This window comes from Anabrus simplex, chromosome 7 (assembly GCF_040414725.1).
Source record: "Anabrus simplex isolate iqAnaSimp1 chromosome 7, ASM4041472v1, whole genome shotgun sequence".
Lineage (NCBI taxonomy): Eukaryota > Metazoa > Arthropoda > Insecta > Orthoptera > Tettigoniidae > Anabrus > Anabrus simplex.
Window position 1 is genome coordinate 83,536,030 of NC_090271.1, and position 17,208 is coordinate 83,553,237.

Consider the following 17,208-nt stretch of genomic DNA (forward strand, 5'->3'; position numbering starts at 1 on the left):
ATATGTGGTATGTTCCTAGCTGTCAGCGGTGAGATGGCGTGGAATGACATTAATAGATGAATAAGTTTGAGTGGTGTCTTTAAAAGTAGGAAAGATCACAATACAAAGATAAAGTTGAAATTCAAGAGGACAAATTGGGGCAAACATTAATTCATAGGAAGGGGAGTTAGGGATTGGAATAACTTACCAAGGGAGATATTCAATAAAATTTCTGATTTCTTTGAAATCATTTAAGAAAAGGCTAGGAAAACAACAGGTAGGGAATCTGCCACCTGGGCGACTGCCCTAAAGGCAGATCAGTATTGACTGATTGATTGAATGTTTTCCTAGCAAATACCTACAAATCAAAAATGTGGTACAGAGACCGAAAAGTGGAAAGTTAAGGAGTATGTTAGTTTTCAACAAGTTAGATTTCCCAATTCTCCACATATATCTCGTACCCCAATTATTTAACTCAATTTTTGGAAAAATAAGTGTGAGGTATACATGTATAAATACAATATTTCCAACAATTAAGAATCATAGCGCAATATTCTCAACATTTACTTTGTTTAGGTGCCTTTTCACATATTTTGTTATCTTCTCGTTCCATATTAATGAGAACGGTTGTCTTATAGCAGTTTTACCCTGAATGACTCTAGTTGTAATTTTATCTGTATTTTATTCACTTTGTTTTATTTGTGTACACAAGAATGTGATTTTTTTGCAAGGTTTTACTATAAATTCTTTGCCTATTATCAGAATCTGAACAGGGTCCTCCTGGAACAGAGGCAGCTGTCATAACATTAATGTCACGCCACCTTCCCTCTCACTCCCCACTTTCTCTGCAGTTTTCAAGCTGCACATCGATGGACAATGAATATACATGGCTGCCTATATAAGGACTGAAAAGCGCATTAATCACAGAGTGGACAAACACTGTTGTTGGTCATAATGCCTCCCAGGACCCCTAAAGCAAAGTAAATTTGTTTCCTCGCCCTGAGGTGGTGCAGCTCATTCAAGCACACTCCAAAATCAAGGTGACTTGCACATACAATTTTAACCATGTACCAGCACTTAGGCCTATGCCAATCTTAATTTTTGGCAGTACCAGAAACTGAACCTGGGTCTTTTATAATGGCAGCTAATAGCGCTAATTGTTATGCTACCGAGCTCGATAGCTGCAGTCGCTTAAGTGCGGCCAGTATCCAGTAATCGGGAGATAGTGGGTTCGAGCCCCACTGTCGGCAGCCCTGAAGATGGTTTTCTGTGGTTTCCCATTTTCACACCAGGCAAATGCCGGGGCTGTACCTTAATTAAGGCCATGGCCGCTTCCTTCCACTTCCTAGGCCTTTCCTATCCCATCGTCGCCATAAGACATATCTGTGTCGGTGCGACGTAAAGCAAATAGCAATTGTTATGCTATGGAGCAGACTAAGTTAGATTAGTTTGGTTAGGCCAAAGAGCAACCTTAATACTTCTTACTGGCAGTGTCAAAATTACTGATAGGGAGTCAAAATTATTAATGGTGAAGGTTAGATTACTGCTTATGACAAAATACTGACAGTGGTGACAAAATACCAATAGTGACTGATTAGATTCTGGTTTACCGGAAAGCACTGCTTCAAGATAGGGTTAGGTTCGGTTAGGAGCAATGTATGGCTTGCATGGGGATATCGCCACTTGTTGTAAGCCCTAAGAGCGCTCCGTGTCCTAGGATGCTTAGTGGAGAAGTGGAGGCAGCCCCATGACGACATTGTTACTGTGCCAATTACCAAACCACACATTCAGTCTAGCCAAAATATTTAATTTGAGACAATATACAGCCAAATTTTTACAGAACAGCTAGATTATTCACTAACAAAGATTGCAATCTGTCAATCAGTACACAAGCTGAGTGATAATACGACAATGCCTACACCTACAGCTGAATATCCATTTAAAAATAATGTTTTTAATTTAATCAAATAACTACTCACTTCGATAATAATTCTCCAGTCCATTCAAATATCTTTGAACAATCCTTGAGAGGTATTTTTATTATAGGTTTTAAAATATCCTTTGGATCAAAAACAATGGACTTAGAACACATTTTAAGCCTTCCAAGTTCCTTTTTCTTTTCAAAATCATCTTCAGTAGCATTAATTGGGAATAAGAAGGCACTAAAATCTTCAAAATATATTTCCCCTGGTTCTAACAAGAGCAATGAAAACCTGCAACAAAACAAAATGTTATATTACAATATCATGCAGCACAAGGGATGAAAAATGAGGCCAAGTCATATTTTAATAATAATAATAATAATAATAATAATAATAATAATAATAATAACAACAACAAAAACAACACAATATGCGAGTGACTGTGTTGTTTGGGTCACGTAGAAGATAGAAGATAGTGGGTTCAAACCCCACTGTCAGCAGCACTGAAGATGGTTTTCTGTGGTTTCCCATTTTCACACCAGGCAATGCTGAGGCTGTACCTTACTCGAGGCCAGGGTCGATTCCTTACCACTCCTAGCCTTTTCCTGTCCCGTTGTCGTTATATGACCTATCTGTGTCGGTTCATTGTAAAGCAAATTGTGAAAAAATAACTAAATAATAATAGGGGCTCTGAACTTTGGAGCATGGGCTGGCAATATGGATCCACTAACTGAATATGGCATTGCTTCCACTTACTTGTGTCAGGCTCCTCGCTTTCATCTTTCCTATCCAACCTCCCTCAGTCAATTCTTGTTCTTTTCTGACCCCCGCGGTATTCAATTTTGAGACCTACGGAATCTTTCATATTCATGCCCTTTCTGGTCCTTGCCTTTCTTTTGCTAATAAATTCATTCCTTTAAGTGCTGGACTTCTTCCCATTTTCCCTTGATTACTGTTAACAGAGATTGGTTGCCCAATTGTACTTCTTCTTAAAACAATAATCGCCATCACCACCACCACCACCACCACCACCACCACCACCACCAAGCAACAGAGTCAAGTAAGAATAAAAAGGAACAGCATGGCAGAATGATGTAAAAACTGCTGTCAAAGCTAGAAAAAGTGCAAGAAGAGCTATCTACTGTGCCAGAGAGCAAGGAAACCAAACTGAAATATATATATTTTTTTGCTATTTGCTTTACGTTGCACCGACACAGATATGTCTTATGGCGATGATGGGGTAGGAAAGGTCTAGGAATTGGAAGGAAGCGGCCATGGCCTTAATTAAGGTACAGCCCCGGCATTTGCCTGATGTGAAAATGAGAAACCACGAAAACAAACTGAAATAGAGGATAAACTACCAAGTTTTAAAAAAAGTCAACGTTGAAAAATGGAAATGCAAATATCTTGCAAACAGAATAGGGCAAAAAACAAACACAAGATCCTCTAGTACAGCATTGTCAAAAATAAAAGAAATCACAGTAACATCAACAGAATAGAGCTTTTAAATACTCATACTTCGTTCAATGGAGAGCGACTGTGGAAGAGAAATAGAAGGGAAAGATGACAGAGTAAAATACTAAGAATGGAAAGACGAAATTAACAAGAACAGGCATGACAGGAGGAATGGAAACAATATAATAATAGGAATAACACAGAACTTCGGGTAAAGACTTGATCGCATGGCTATACCTGGCAAGCTATACAAGGACATGATTATAGAGGATGTGAATTCGTTCTTAAGAGGCAAAGGTATCAATGAAGAAAGAGAATGTGATCAGCTAGAATGAAGAAGGCATTTCAGCTAGTTCAAAATAAAGATATGGAAAGGCTAAACAGTGACGAGTGTTGGCCAGCACGAATTCTGGTGTGGCGATTTCATTTTCGAAACTTCCCACAACAAAGTGTCAGATGATAAAGTCATTCAACATACTGCCATAGCAAAATCACATGACGATGCTGCAAAATGGACTTGGATGATGCTTATTTGGAATGTGGAGGATCTCAAGAACATCTCCAATTTTTATTCAGAAAATGTCTTACGAAAATACGACCTACTGAAACAATGATTATAGCTCCAATAGAAATCCCCAACTACAGAATTATCAACACAAAATCAAACATGGGAAATTCAAGAGTTGATTTAATATTCAATAAGAAAATAGGAGAGTGGGTAAGCTACGGTACTATGACCAGCATAGTGAACGAATTATTGTTGTCCAGACAGGCACCACACCAATGCCCTCACAATAGTGCAGCAAAGAAAAAGATTGAAGATAAGTTGTAAGAAAGGAAAGTTTCAAAAAATACAGTATGTCAATCGGACAGACTTAAGAAGGTAAAATATAACAGATGACGTGTGGACAGTCCTAGGGAATGAGATTAGTAGGGCTGCTGATAAAAAGATATAAAGGAAAGCTGGATCAACTAGGAATCAAAGGATAACTGACATACTAGACCTAATGGACAAATAACAAATGAAAGGAATGTGAAATATGAGGAGGGTAAACAAAGGGAGTACTGGCAATTAAGGAGAGATAACATGAAATAACGTGGAAAGATTCTGAAGATTGTATGGTTGTAAGAAAGGAAGATGCTGCATATAGGAAAATCAAAGTTATGTTTTGAAAAAGAAAAATTAAGGTCGTAATAACTTAAAGAAGCATTCTGACTTTTCTTAGGGGGAGGTCCGTTTACTACCTGCCTGAGTGGGAATAAGGGAGTAGGGGTATAGTTCCCATGGAAACCAGGTCCACAGTGGTTACCATGGAGATAAGCCTGCTTGCCGGTTCGTGTTGCTTGGAGTTGCCAAACCTCTCACTTCTGAGTTGTATACAACAGAACAGAGCGGTCTGAACGAATGAAGAAGAGAGCCGGAAGCGAGGGGAAAGAGAAAGGAATGCAGGAATGTGGCAACACCGTGCAATGGCATGTGCAATGCTCCTCACTCCAGCTCTATCTGTCAGAGTACTTCTTTCAATATTACGGGTATTGATACATGAATATTACGAACTAAGATGGAAAACCAGTTCTAAGGAAATGAGACAAGGCAGACAATGATGGATTGATATTTGCAAGCACGGCTTTGAACGTAAATTGGGAGCTAAATCTCTGGACCTTCTCTGCATTTATGGTAAATATGGAATTTCTAAATATGAATCATACTGCACATTTCTAATAGACAGGGTGATTTAGCTGTTAATTTTTCATTCACAGCCTACTAGTTGTGAGGTGACTGCAGGCCGAGACACTTCATATGATAGGTCAAATGCTGTCAAAGTGGGGATGCGGTCTCAAACTCCGGCTAAAAGGTCAAATGAACCAAGGAGGTTACCTGCCTGACACGAGAAAAAAAAAAAAAAAAAAAAACACCCTAATGGAGACAATCGTTACCGGTAAGTACTTGCAAAGACAGGAAAAATGCTCGTCATTTCTAGTTAGGCCCTATAATAATCAGTGAAGCAACATACTACATCACGGTACATAGTGAAATGACAGCTAATAGCAGCGGCATTCATTTCTGAAACGCGGCAGGAAACAACTTGAATCTCATACCATTTACTATCTTCAGCAAAGTCCTAACAATACTACTACTGACAGTCTACGAAAGATGATGTAAAATATATTTAGAATCAATTTACCTGTCTTTCTCCATCATTTACTCTTCATCAAATAAATTAAAAACCCAAAGAACTACCGATAGCATATTTCGGCATTCACAACTGTCAACATTGCGCAATACAGCAAAGAAACTCATGAACAGGTGTTATAAAAAGGTTACTTTTTGTTTTTAGCATAGAGCAAAGAGGATGAGTACAGTTTCTACAAAGAAATTCTAGAACTAGGGATTTCATGTTATACAAACATAACAAAACTCATAACGACTGTCTCCGGTTGTATAAATTCGCACAGCCAGCCACAGCCTTCTACACAGCAAAGATTTTCTCGAATATATACGTAAACACGTTGAAAAAACAAAAGGAAAGGTAGCATCAAGATGGCATTGCGTTGATGTAAACAAAGTTTATACCGTTCGGTAATTGTTTCCATATTGTGATGATCACCTGTCAACAACGTTAGTGAATTGGGTTAAAGTTGCTTAAACTGCTATATAGGTTACATAGCATCCGCTCGTCTGCATCTAAATTCAGCTCAAATATATTGGTTTATTTTGTGAAGAAGAGTAAGGTAATCCTGCAGTGGAGCCATTATATTTATTGACTGACATGATTATTTTTTCCTGGTGAACAATAATGCTGTCATGGTTCCATGAAATATGTAAAAATCATCAATTTAAACGCGTGATTACTGTATGAAAACTATCGTGTTATATTGAATTGGGCAACTAATAACTCTTTTCCCGATGAATGGAGGTAGAGAAACAATAATACATAGGTTAGTGGTGGTGTAACTTTGACAAGTGCAGTTCTGTGTGATGGAAATCTCTTTGTTGCTGGGAGAAGTATATATACGTAATTAGTATTATCAACTAATTTTAATTACTAGGAGGGGAGTTATTTTTGGTACATTAGCATTGGTGAATATCATTTTATAGTTGTAAACAAGTTGAATGATACCGGTACATCTTTTGTGTTATGTTAACATATATAGCCTACAGTACTATTGGTATAAAATTGATGATATCTTGAAGTTATATTGGAATATGTCCTCTTATCTGTCATTATTTGTTCATGATGCTAAGTAAGCTGGCTGAATCTGCTCGGAGCGAGCTAAACTTCAATGTTCTTTTCCACCATGATGAAAACATGTTGCAGGTTTTCCTCTGTAAAGGCTGGGTATTATTTCCTTCTAGATTTTGTCTGATCTTTTAAAGAGTTTCACATGATTATTAAAACAAAACTGGTCACCTAATTTCATGGGTCCCAGGCTCCCCGCACATTTAACAGGCTCTTCTACTGTAATGATAGTTTGTGATGTGGTTTCAGTAGTTGTGTCCTAGTTTCTGGACAATGATCAACTGCTAGTGGCTAATACATGTAGAAACCAGTTGCTTTAGAATAGGAGTGGCATTATAATTTTACCTTCCGCAGCCCAGCACTCGCTATATTCAGCTGAGCGCTGTACGACTGTCGTTTGTTTACACACTCGGGTAAAATGTTGTCGAGAGGCGATCAGGGCTGCCAACCTCCGTACTTAGGAACTAATGAGTGGTACTTATTGTTACTTCTTCTTCTTCTCCTTTGTCGTTTAAGCCTGATGAGGACCCCAGGTCTCGTATCTACTCTTCGGTAAAGTTGTTGCTTTCTTCTTCTTCCTCTTCTTCTTCTTCATTTGCTGGCTATGAGCCAGCTTTCTCTCCTCTGTCCACTTAGTTCCTGTAGTCTTCTTACTTGTAAGGGACGTTGGGAAAACTCCGTGTCGGATGGCTTGACGGAACAGTAGTCGGTCATGAGTTTGTCCCAGTGGGATATCTAGTTGTTCCATATCCGACTTAACTGATGTGATCCATTTGTTCTTAGAAGCCTTGCCTCTTCCTGTTACTGTGAATATCCTATTGGTGAGTCTTTTGGAATCCAGACGAACCAAGTGTCCATAAAAGGTCAGGCACCTTTTCCTTATAGACATGACGATGTCCTCCTGGTGTTCATACAGTTCATCATTATGGCAGATTCTGTAAGTGCCTCCTTCCTCTCTAATTGGTCCTAATATCCTCCTCAGGATCTTCCTCTCTTTTAACTCCAGCTTTCTGAGTGGGCCCTTCCTAGCCATTAGAAGGCACTCAGAAGCATACAGAACAGATGGTTTGACGACCGAGTTGTAGTGTCTGAGGTTCTTGGAGAGGCATTTACTTATTGTTACTGTTACTGGTGGTGAATATTGTTTAGGAGTCTTGCCTGGGTTGAGATTTTCACCTCAAAAAGTCCTGTGGCATCAGGAAGGACATCTGGTTGTAAAACCACCACCTAGACCAAAATGAGCCTGGGTGGCTCCAGCAACCCCAGAAATAGCTGGTATAATCTGAAATTTTTTTTTTTTAAATTCCTTGTGCATCTGTCATCATGTACTCAGTTTTCTTCTTGCTAAGGCTCAGGCGTTATTGCACCAGTTGGTCACTCTGTTATGGAGTTTGGTGGTGTAGATCCAGCTTGTTGTCTGCAACCAACACAACATCGTCAGCATAGGGAAAGATCCATGATAGTGGCCGATGCTGGTCAGCTGGCATGCTGTCCATCACTAGGTTGAACTGGAGCTGTAGTGTATGCCAAATATGATGGGATTGTCTTGGGATGATCCTGCTGTAGTTTTTGACATAGCTCCGTGATTCTGCATAAAGCAGCTGCGCTCACTTGACAGGATATTCTGGCTCATTATGTTCTTGAAGCACTAGGTAGATGAGGCTGTCCAGTAGCTCATCAAAGGCTTTCGCGAGGGCCAAGAATGCGAGATGAAGTGATTTGCTCTCCTCATGGTGTTTCTCAACTACAAGCATGTAGCGTGAATTTCATTCACTGCACTGCAATTCTTCACAAATCTGGCTTTGTTGCTGGTAAGCTTAAAGATCTCATGAATCCTTTTGTCCAGAAGGTGTTACAAAATGTTCTTAATAGATGTAAAAAGGGAATAGGGAGGAAGAGTGCAGAGTGGAATGGGACTGTTTGTTAGGAAAACTTAACTTAACTTCTGCTGAGTACATAATTCTGCAAATCATATGGGAAGTGTTACAAAGACTCTCTTAATAAGCAACATATACATTACTCTTAACACTTCTGGGCTAAGTGGCTGAGACAGTTGAGGTGCTGGCCTTCTGACCTCAACTAGGCAGGTTTGATCCTGGCTCAGTCGATTGTATTTGAAGGTGCTCAAGTACGGCAGCCTCATGTCGGTAGATTTACTGCCACGTAAAAGAACTCCTGTTGGACTAACTTCCGGCACCTCGCCGTCTCCAAAAACCTTTAAAGCAGTTAGTGGGTGGGACAAGTCAGTTACATTTGTTATTATATTATTAGGCTATATTGTATTATTATTATTATTATTATTATTATTATTATTATTATTATTATTATATTCATTATGTATTTATATTAGTATTTGTTATTATTACTCTTAACACTGTTAATCCACAGTTATATAAATACATGAAGTTAGGGTTGCCATAAGGTTCAGCATGAAATTCAGGACACCAACATCGACAAGTTCCAACCATAGATTCCGACTCCACGGGAGCACTTGCCCGCATGGTACTGGGATTCAATCGTGTTTTTACTCCCATAAGAATATTTGATATTTTCATTCCTTTCCCCGTGCTCAAGACCAAAAGTCGGTGCCTATTGTTCCGAGTGTTTTTGGGTAATTCCATATGAACTGTCCCGTACGTTATCAAAAGACACACTTGTTATATGATGTTAATGTTAAAAATCAAATAGAGAAATAATAAGAAATCATACTCTATGTAAAACGCCTACTTTACAGACCACTCCAAAATTATATAATATTCAGTTTTATTTGCATAGATTTTTAAGTAACATATGGGACAGCTCGCGTGGAATTGCTCATTTCTCAATAACACAGATAAGTGAAAACTAACAACAGCATTTATTTACCTTTGCTTAAAGATATTTGAATACCTGTAATTGACAATTAGTTCAAATGAGTTCACTAGTTATTAATGCAGAATCATTTTGACAATGTGCGACTTTAATATAATGATATAAGAGATGATCTTTGGACGTCCGTGCAATAAGGTTGTAACTGTAACGGAAGTAGCACATTTTAGCGGGTTACAACATTTATACTACTTAAAATATTTGTAGCTTTTAATATGATTGATTGTTTTTATTTTGTATAAAAATAATGAAAGAGAAACCACACATCTAATATGCATTACCCATTGTTAGAACTTCTCCTTGTTTAACAGAATTCACTGAACACCAGCAATATTGTTGCAAGAATGTTTTGTAGTGATGAATAAATATTACAGTGTTAACTTCACTTTGTCTTTAGGTTCTCATAAAAACCTCAATATTTTTCAGGAATGTATCGACACATGTGTAGTAGATTAGCTTCCTTTTCCCCAGATACAGACAATGGGTCTTTATATAGTCTTGGTAGTCTATCCAAGCTTATTATAACAGGCAGAAATGAGATGTTGGTTTTACCTATAGAAAGTAACGATAAGTTTGCGTAGTGTCAAGGTTGTAGGTAGTTATGGTTCTTGCGACCTTGAAGAACTGTTGGAGAGTCTGAGGATCTCTTTATCCAAACGTAGTCCATTATTTTGCAATTTGGATCTTTGCGGATTTGTTTTTCAATAGTGCTCAGATCAGTGAAATCATTCTGCTGCATGTAGCAAACCAAAAACGAGTTGCTTGGTCTTGCAGTTTGCTATTACCTGCACCCATTCAAATGGTTCGTAGACAAGGTGGTTCTTCTTGTTTCTCTCAGTTAATGCAAAATCTCGATCATAAGGCAAAAAGCTGTGGCCCATGATTAGAAATTTTTGCTCCACAGATGTGAAGTACTTGAAGTTCAGCAGATAGTGATACAAAACAATAGTTTTCCAGTTATTATTCTGCCCTGTACATCAATCTGACCACACCACTAAAGTTCTTTCTTCACTCGATTTTAGTACTGAAAATTCAGAGGTTATGTACTTCAGGAAGCAAGAGGTTATTTCTGCTGATCCATGTCTGACTACATTTTCAGTCCATACACACATCCACACCTTATTGTCTCTGACATTATGTATTGCTTGATTGTAAATTGACAGTTTACGTTGATAGAATACTGCAGAATGGTTAAGGGTAGGACAGTACAATACCTGCTGGAGGTCTGTGCATATGACAACGTAGGTTTTGTTTGTTGTAGCCTTTTCATTATCCTTCTGCAGCATTGAAGAAGGTGCTTCCACCTGTAAATGGTGCAATTTGCTCTCTTCTCCTATTTTCTTTCTTTCGGTTTCATTTTCACTGTTAACAGTCTGAAGGAACAGTCTTATCACAATACCCACATGAGTCCGAACATGGTACTCTAAAGCGTAAATTACATTCTGCCCTGAAAATATCTCTGTACACTTTTTCACTGCATTGTACTGTAGGATTGTCTTCTTTAAATAGTTGGTAAAGCTTAGTAACATTCAAATTGGAATTCAGGCAGAGCTTTTCATTCTTATGTCTTGAGTATGCCTTTCTTGCCTTGGTAGCTACTCAGTGTGTTTTCTTATCAAATCCTTCACATTGTTCTGAAGTTTGTTTGGGCGATTCTTATGTGTACCCCTTCTGTCTTCAAAGGGAATGCCACATTTTATCTTCTCTTGGAGCATTTGCAGATGTCTAGCAGTAATTCTATATATCGTGCATACCTGAATTTGTTCTGCATCATTTTTTCTTAAAAAGTACTTAAATGTGCAGTGTCTGCACGAAATGGCCTCATCGGTCTCGCTGCGTTTGATATCTGCAATTTCAATGCATGATGAAGCTAAATGTTGTGTTTGTGCATTGTAGTCTAAATTGTAGAATTCTTCAAACAGCATTCTGTTGTCCTCCAAACTCAGTGTTCTACATTGGTATTTACATTTATAAGTAGCAATCTGTAAAGAGAGCAAGACATATTTATATGGATATACAGTCTATACAGGGTGAAGCGAAATTCGCGCACTCAGGCGTCGCAGTGCGATTCCTCACATGCCAGCAATAAAAAAATGTCTCTGACAAAAGTTCGTCCTGATAGTATATCCGGGAGAAAAAGAACGTTGAAGAGTGGCAGTCTGGCAACACTGTAACCACATGTAGGGAGACTACCTCTGTCAGCACTTACTAGTCGTGCTGTACAGTTGATGCAGAGGCTGGAGTTTTGGGTTAGCATCCAGGAGGTCGAGGGTTCGATCCTGGGTTGAGGTGTATGTTTTTTATTTCGTAAATGTAATCCAGGTGGTATGGTATCTGGCATCTTAATCGTCAACAGCGATTGCAGCGCGTCCTCTACAAACCATTTGCACTTACATACTACGATCCTAGAAATGCACGAACATTCGTTTTCTTTGGTCAGCTTTGAAAGACGCCCTTTCCACGTCGTTGGCGTGAATTTATTCGCACCACTTCATCTACTAGATGCGTTACAACGTGTTCAGCATTACACAATTTTGTAAATGTAAGATACATGTGACCTAAGAAACGGTGTCTTACTGTACTACAGTATGTAATGTCTGATGGAAATTAGCGAGTAAAAAAAGTGCGCCTCAACCCAGGTTCGAACCCTCGACCTCCTGCATGCTAACCCAAAACTCTATCCTCTGCACTAACTGTACAGCACGACTAGTAAGTGCTGACAGAGGTAGTTACCCTACATGTGGTTACAGTGTTGCCAGATTGCCACTCTTCAATGTCCTTTTTCTCCCGGATATACTCGCAGGACGAACTTTTGTGACAGACATTTTTTTATTGCTGGCATGTGGGGAGTTGCGCTGCGACGCCCGAGTGCGTGAATTTCGCTTCACCCTGTATAATACATATAATATATTATACACGTATATAATACAGTCAATAATAAACGCTCTGCGCATTAAAATATAAAACATATGAATCTCCCATTAAACATGTTGACTTTCTTCCATTGGCTTACAACGTTTTTGCATGTACACGACTACATTTTTTGTCCACCCCTCATGTTGTTCCCCACATTCGGAGGCATATAAGTGGACATGCCTCTTCCTGTCAGCAGCTTGTGGTGACTTACTTGCTTCCTTGCTCTCTGTGGCCCTTAGAACACAAAACTAGAACTAATGGATCATTTCAAGTACCGTACTTACGATGTGTATCCTCTCAGGATGTTAGTATAGTGAAGTGAAACTTAATCAAGGAATATGAAAGCTGACAATTCCATTCGACGATATTTTATAAGAAGAAAATGAGTTCACATATGAAACTATACTTAAATTGCTCTGTTATTAGCCTGACCTTGTTGTATGGGAGCGAAAACTGGGGAGGGAGGGCTTGGTTGTCTCATTCGGAAGCCACCGGTAACTAACACAAGTATGTTGGAACAATGGCAGGAAGGCGCTATGATTTTCTTTGAAATGGGAATCTGTTTCCATTGCAGTCACGTGATAACATGGCAGCTGCTTGTTTTTGACAATTCTGATTAGCCTCTCATGGCCAAAATGCTTTCTATTTGACACACACATTCTAGCAATGATAATATAAAGGGTTTGTTACCGGGCGAGTTGGCCGTGCGTGTAGAGGCGCGCGGCTGTGAGCTTGCATCCGGGAGATAGTAGGTTCGAATCCCACTATCGGCAGCCCTGAAAATGGTTTTCCGTGGTTTCCCATTTTCACACCAGGCAAATGCTGGGGCTGTACCTTAATTAAGGCCACGGCCGCTTCCTTCCAACTCCTATGCCTTTCCTATACCATCGTCGCCATAAGACCTATCTGTGTCGGTGCGACGTAAAGCCCATAGCAAAAAATAAAAATTAAAAAAAGGGTTTGTTAAAAACCCACTGGTGTCCGATTGGCCATTTTTGTTCTGTACTTAACATCTCTTCAACACATACTAAATGTATGTAACACGACCTAATAGGTTGAAAGTCGGTTTCGATTACAATGCGGTCGTGAAAATTCAATATTCATTAAATAATATTACATCAGTCTTGGGACTAGTTTCAGCCACTTAGTGGCCATTTTCAGCCAGATAAAATTAAACATTTATGTGATAACTGAAACGTATGTGTACCAGACAAAGTCAATGTTGCAGGAATAATTATAACATTAAAATACATAAACATAATAACAAAATTTATGGTTATGATCTTCTTGTCACAATATGATGTCTTTAAGTTGACGTAGGAACTCAGGCAAAGAAGTAAATCTGGAAATGATAGCCAGAATTAGGAATGAATAAACATACAGAAAATAAATTAAGAAGGAGAAAAATTATTTATGAGACTCACCTCTAATGTCTGATGTAGACCAAGCACTGACTTGCTGGAGGAAGCAGGCAAGACATGTAAACAAAGGAGTGGATAGGGAACAAGCACTGACGTGTTGTAGGAAGCAGGCGATGTAAACAAAGGAGTGGATATGGAGAGGAGGGGAGGCAGTAAAGAAGGGAGGGGAGAAGAAGAAGAAGGGGGTATCCAAGGTGGGGCTGAAGGATGTGGAAAGAATGCTGCTGAAAGAGGAATTTAAGGAGGTTATAAAAGAAATAATTCTTTTTATCTGAGACATGATTACTAAAGACGGGAATTAAAAGTCAAATAAGATGTTTGATTTCTCTGAAATTTCATTTAGATTGAAGTTAGGATTGAAAAACTGTTGTAAGATGGATAAAACAATTTTCTGTAATATTGAGCAGGGGGTCTTTTTGTATAACTTTGAGAATTTTCATATCTTGGTTGATATTAGTGAACGTATGGTTAGTATCACCCATGTGCTCTCCCATGGCCAAAAATCTGTTATATTTCAGTGCGTTAACGTGCTCTAAGTATCTTGTATGGAAGCTTCTACCTGTTTGACCGACATAAGATGCGTTACAATTATTACAATTGAGTCTATAAACACCTGACTTGGTGAACTTATTGTTATGATTAATAGAATTAAAATTGGTGTTGTTTCTGTTACAAGTTTTGAAGGCTATTTTGACATCATGGTTTTTAAATATGTTTGTGATTTGGTAGACTTGTTTATTATTAAACATAAAAGCAGATAAAAAATTGTTGTGCGTTTTTTTTTGGGGTTAAGGTGGTTGAAAGTTGGTGTTTATGTTTATTAATGATTTTCTCTATAAAGGAGCTCTTGTAGCCAATAAATTTAGCTGTACTGCAAATGGTGTTTAATTTGTTTTTAAGTTCTTTTTTAGACAGCGGGATGCTAAAAGTGTGGTGTACCATACTATGGTATGCTGCACATTTGTGGGCATGTGGGTGTATGGAATCTTGATGGATTTTGTTAGTGGTTTGTGTTGGTTTTCTAAAAATCTTGTAGCTCAATGAACCAGGTTGTATGATGATCGTTAGATCTGAATAATTGAGTTTTTTTATCATTCTCTGATTCTAGTATAAACTTGATATGTGGGTTAATGTGATTAATATCGGATAGAGTGGTGATGGCGTCAGTTTCACTTTCGTTCATGATAACCAGAGTGTCATTCACATATCTTGTCCAAAAAATAATATTACTAAAGATGTTATTAATTTTGGTGTGTTCTAAATGATCCAGATCACCCCAGGCAAATGCAGGGGCTGTACCTTAATTAAAGCCACAGCCACTTCCTTCCCAATCCTAGGCCTTTCCTGTCCCATCGTCGCCATAAGACCTATCTGTGTCGGTGTGACGTAAAGCAAAAAAAAAGATCCAGATAGATTTCAGCTAGGATGCCTGATGCCGGCGATCCCATAGCTAACCCATTTTGCTGATAAATGTTATTGTCATATGTGAAATAATTGTTATTCAAAAGCATTTTTAGAATAGAGATGAAATCTATAATTACTAGTGGGTTCAGGCTACTGTGTTTATTTAAATTGTTGTGAATAATGAGCCAAATTTTTGAAATTGGGATGCTTGGGTACATGTTTACAATATCAAAAGAATGGAGAGAATAGTTGGGTTGAATAGTAACATGATTTAGTTTTTCAACCAATTCAGTAGTGTTCTTAATGGAATTCCCAGATAAAACATGGTAATTTCTTTTGAGGAAATGTTGGATGAACTGTGAAATTTTGTATAAAGGACTGGGTCTGTAATTAATGATGGGTCAGATAGGAACATCAGTTTTATGTATTTTGGGAAGTGCTTTGGCAGTTGGCAGGCCTGGATTCAAATTAATTAACTTATTTCATTCTTTGTCTGTTAATAGACATGATGTATTTTTTAGTGTTTGTTTAAGCTGATGCTGAATTTCTAGTGTAGGGTCTCTTTTGATTACAGGAAATGAGCTGTCTGTGAAGAATTGTTTAGTTTTTCTATGTAATCTGACTTATTCATAATAACAGTGGAGTTGCCTTTATCGGCTTTTTTTAATAAGATCATTGTCAGTGATTTTTTTTCTTAAAATCTAATACTGTATTTGTTTTTGTGTTGGGAGTTTAGTTTGGCATATATTATTACTATTGGCATTGATTATTGGGGTGGAAGCGTTTCTGTTAGATACAGAGTTAAAGATGTTATTCAGTTTCTTTTTAGCTTCAAATCTCATTTCTTCTTGTTTATCTATTGGCATTTTACTAATGGCTAACTTGGCTTCCACCTTAGTGGTGATGTCATTGAGAAGGTTGGAGGAGGGCCAGTTGTGTTTCAGACCCCTGCTCAGTATGGATGTCTCAATATCTTAATCTCACTTTAGAGAGACTAATAAAAGGGTGTGAAACTGAACAAGTCTGTCAGAGGGAGTGTGTGTTCTTTTGGTTGGAATAGTAGTGGTTTTAGAGTCTTTTAAGAATTTTAACTTTTTCTCTAGAATCTGATGTTTTTTTATAATGTGGATTGTGATCTATAATTGACATAAGATTTAAAATTATTCCAATGAGCATAAGAAAGAAGGTTAGTTATCTCGAGATGAGTCTCATATAATCTGTTATTAAGAAAAGATTTCTTCTTGTATAAGAATCTAATTTCAGCTTGTAACCAGATTTTATTCCTTCTGGTTTGAGTTTTCATACTTTGAAAAGAGAATGTGTGTTTCTTAGTACCTGTTACTCGTACCATACCAACAAGCTGCCACGACTTCTCGTGAGACACGGATAGTACGAATAGGCTTTGATAGCAGGATCATTAGTTCGGAAGGTTGCTTGCACAACTCACAAAAATGTCCTTCCCTAATGTTGAATGCAAATAATGTAGTTGTATTCCAGTCATGTCTTTAATTGAACTTTATAGAAATCCATGTTAAGAAACTGAGCTTGTCACTTCTTGTATAAGGGGGTGTAACATGTTTTTGTTTTCCTTTAATCCATAGCATTGTAATTGTGCATCATGGCACTGTTAAGTACATGGGTATGTAGTCTGTAATGTTGAAATGTTTTTTATTTCGTAAAGTGTCCCAAGATTATAAATTATAGATTATAAATAGGTAGGAGCTTACTGCCATAATTAGGCCTGCACAATGTGGCTATGAAAAATTACAAATAATCTGTGTATTGTGAGATAAAGGCAATATATAATTTATCCTGTGGTAGCTATTCGTGGAATCGAGGAGTGCCTTTTCAAAAGCCGATAACTGCATGTCAAATAGTTTTGAGATATTTAAGTGTTTTTGTCTACACCAGAAAGGTATGAATTCTTTCCAGAGGCATTTCAAATGTTCACTCTGATATCTGCAATGCAGAAATGCCATTGGAAAGAACTCCTACTTTTTT

At 38.0% G+C, this 17,208-nt stretch overlaps 2 protein-coding genes across 7 annotated transcripts in view; one reads left to right on the forward strand and one right to left on the reverse strand.

Moving 5' to 3' along the window:
* The window catches only part of LOC136877277 (protein FAN), a 320,909-nt gene extending 315,198 nt beyond the window's left edge, over positions 1 to 5,711 (reverse strand). For 2 of the 3 annotated variants that reach the window (XM_067151193.2, XM_067151192.2), the window contains exons 1-2: positions 5,543 to 5,711; positions 1,959 to 2,192 (exon numbers count right to left, since the gene is read on the reverse strand). In XM_067151193.2, coding sequence (XP_067007294.2) covers positions 1,959 to 2,192; positions 5,543 to 5,559 — 251 coding nt within the window. In that variant the 5' untranslated portion in view covers positions 5,560 to 5,711. The remainder of the gene's footprint in view (positions 1 to 1,958; positions 2,193 to 5,542) is intronic. The other variant, XM_067151194.2, reaches the window with a different exon arrangement.
* Positions 5,712 to 5,805: 94 nt separating this feature from the next.
* LOC136876918 (transcription and mRNA export factor ENY2-like) overlaps positions 5,806 to 17,208 on the forward strand; it is a 30,880-nt gene continuing 19,477 nt past the window's right edge. The window contains exon 1 of one of the 4 annotated variants that reach the window (XM_068228589.1): positions 5,806 to 5,937. Coding sequence is in view for 1 of the 4 variants with exons in the window: in XM_068228586.1 (XP_068084687.1) it covers positions 6,265 to 6,296 (32 nt within the window). In the remaining 3 variants the exon portion in view is untranslated. The other 3 variants (XM_068228587.1, XM_068228586.1, XM_068228588.1) reach the window with 3 other exon arrangements.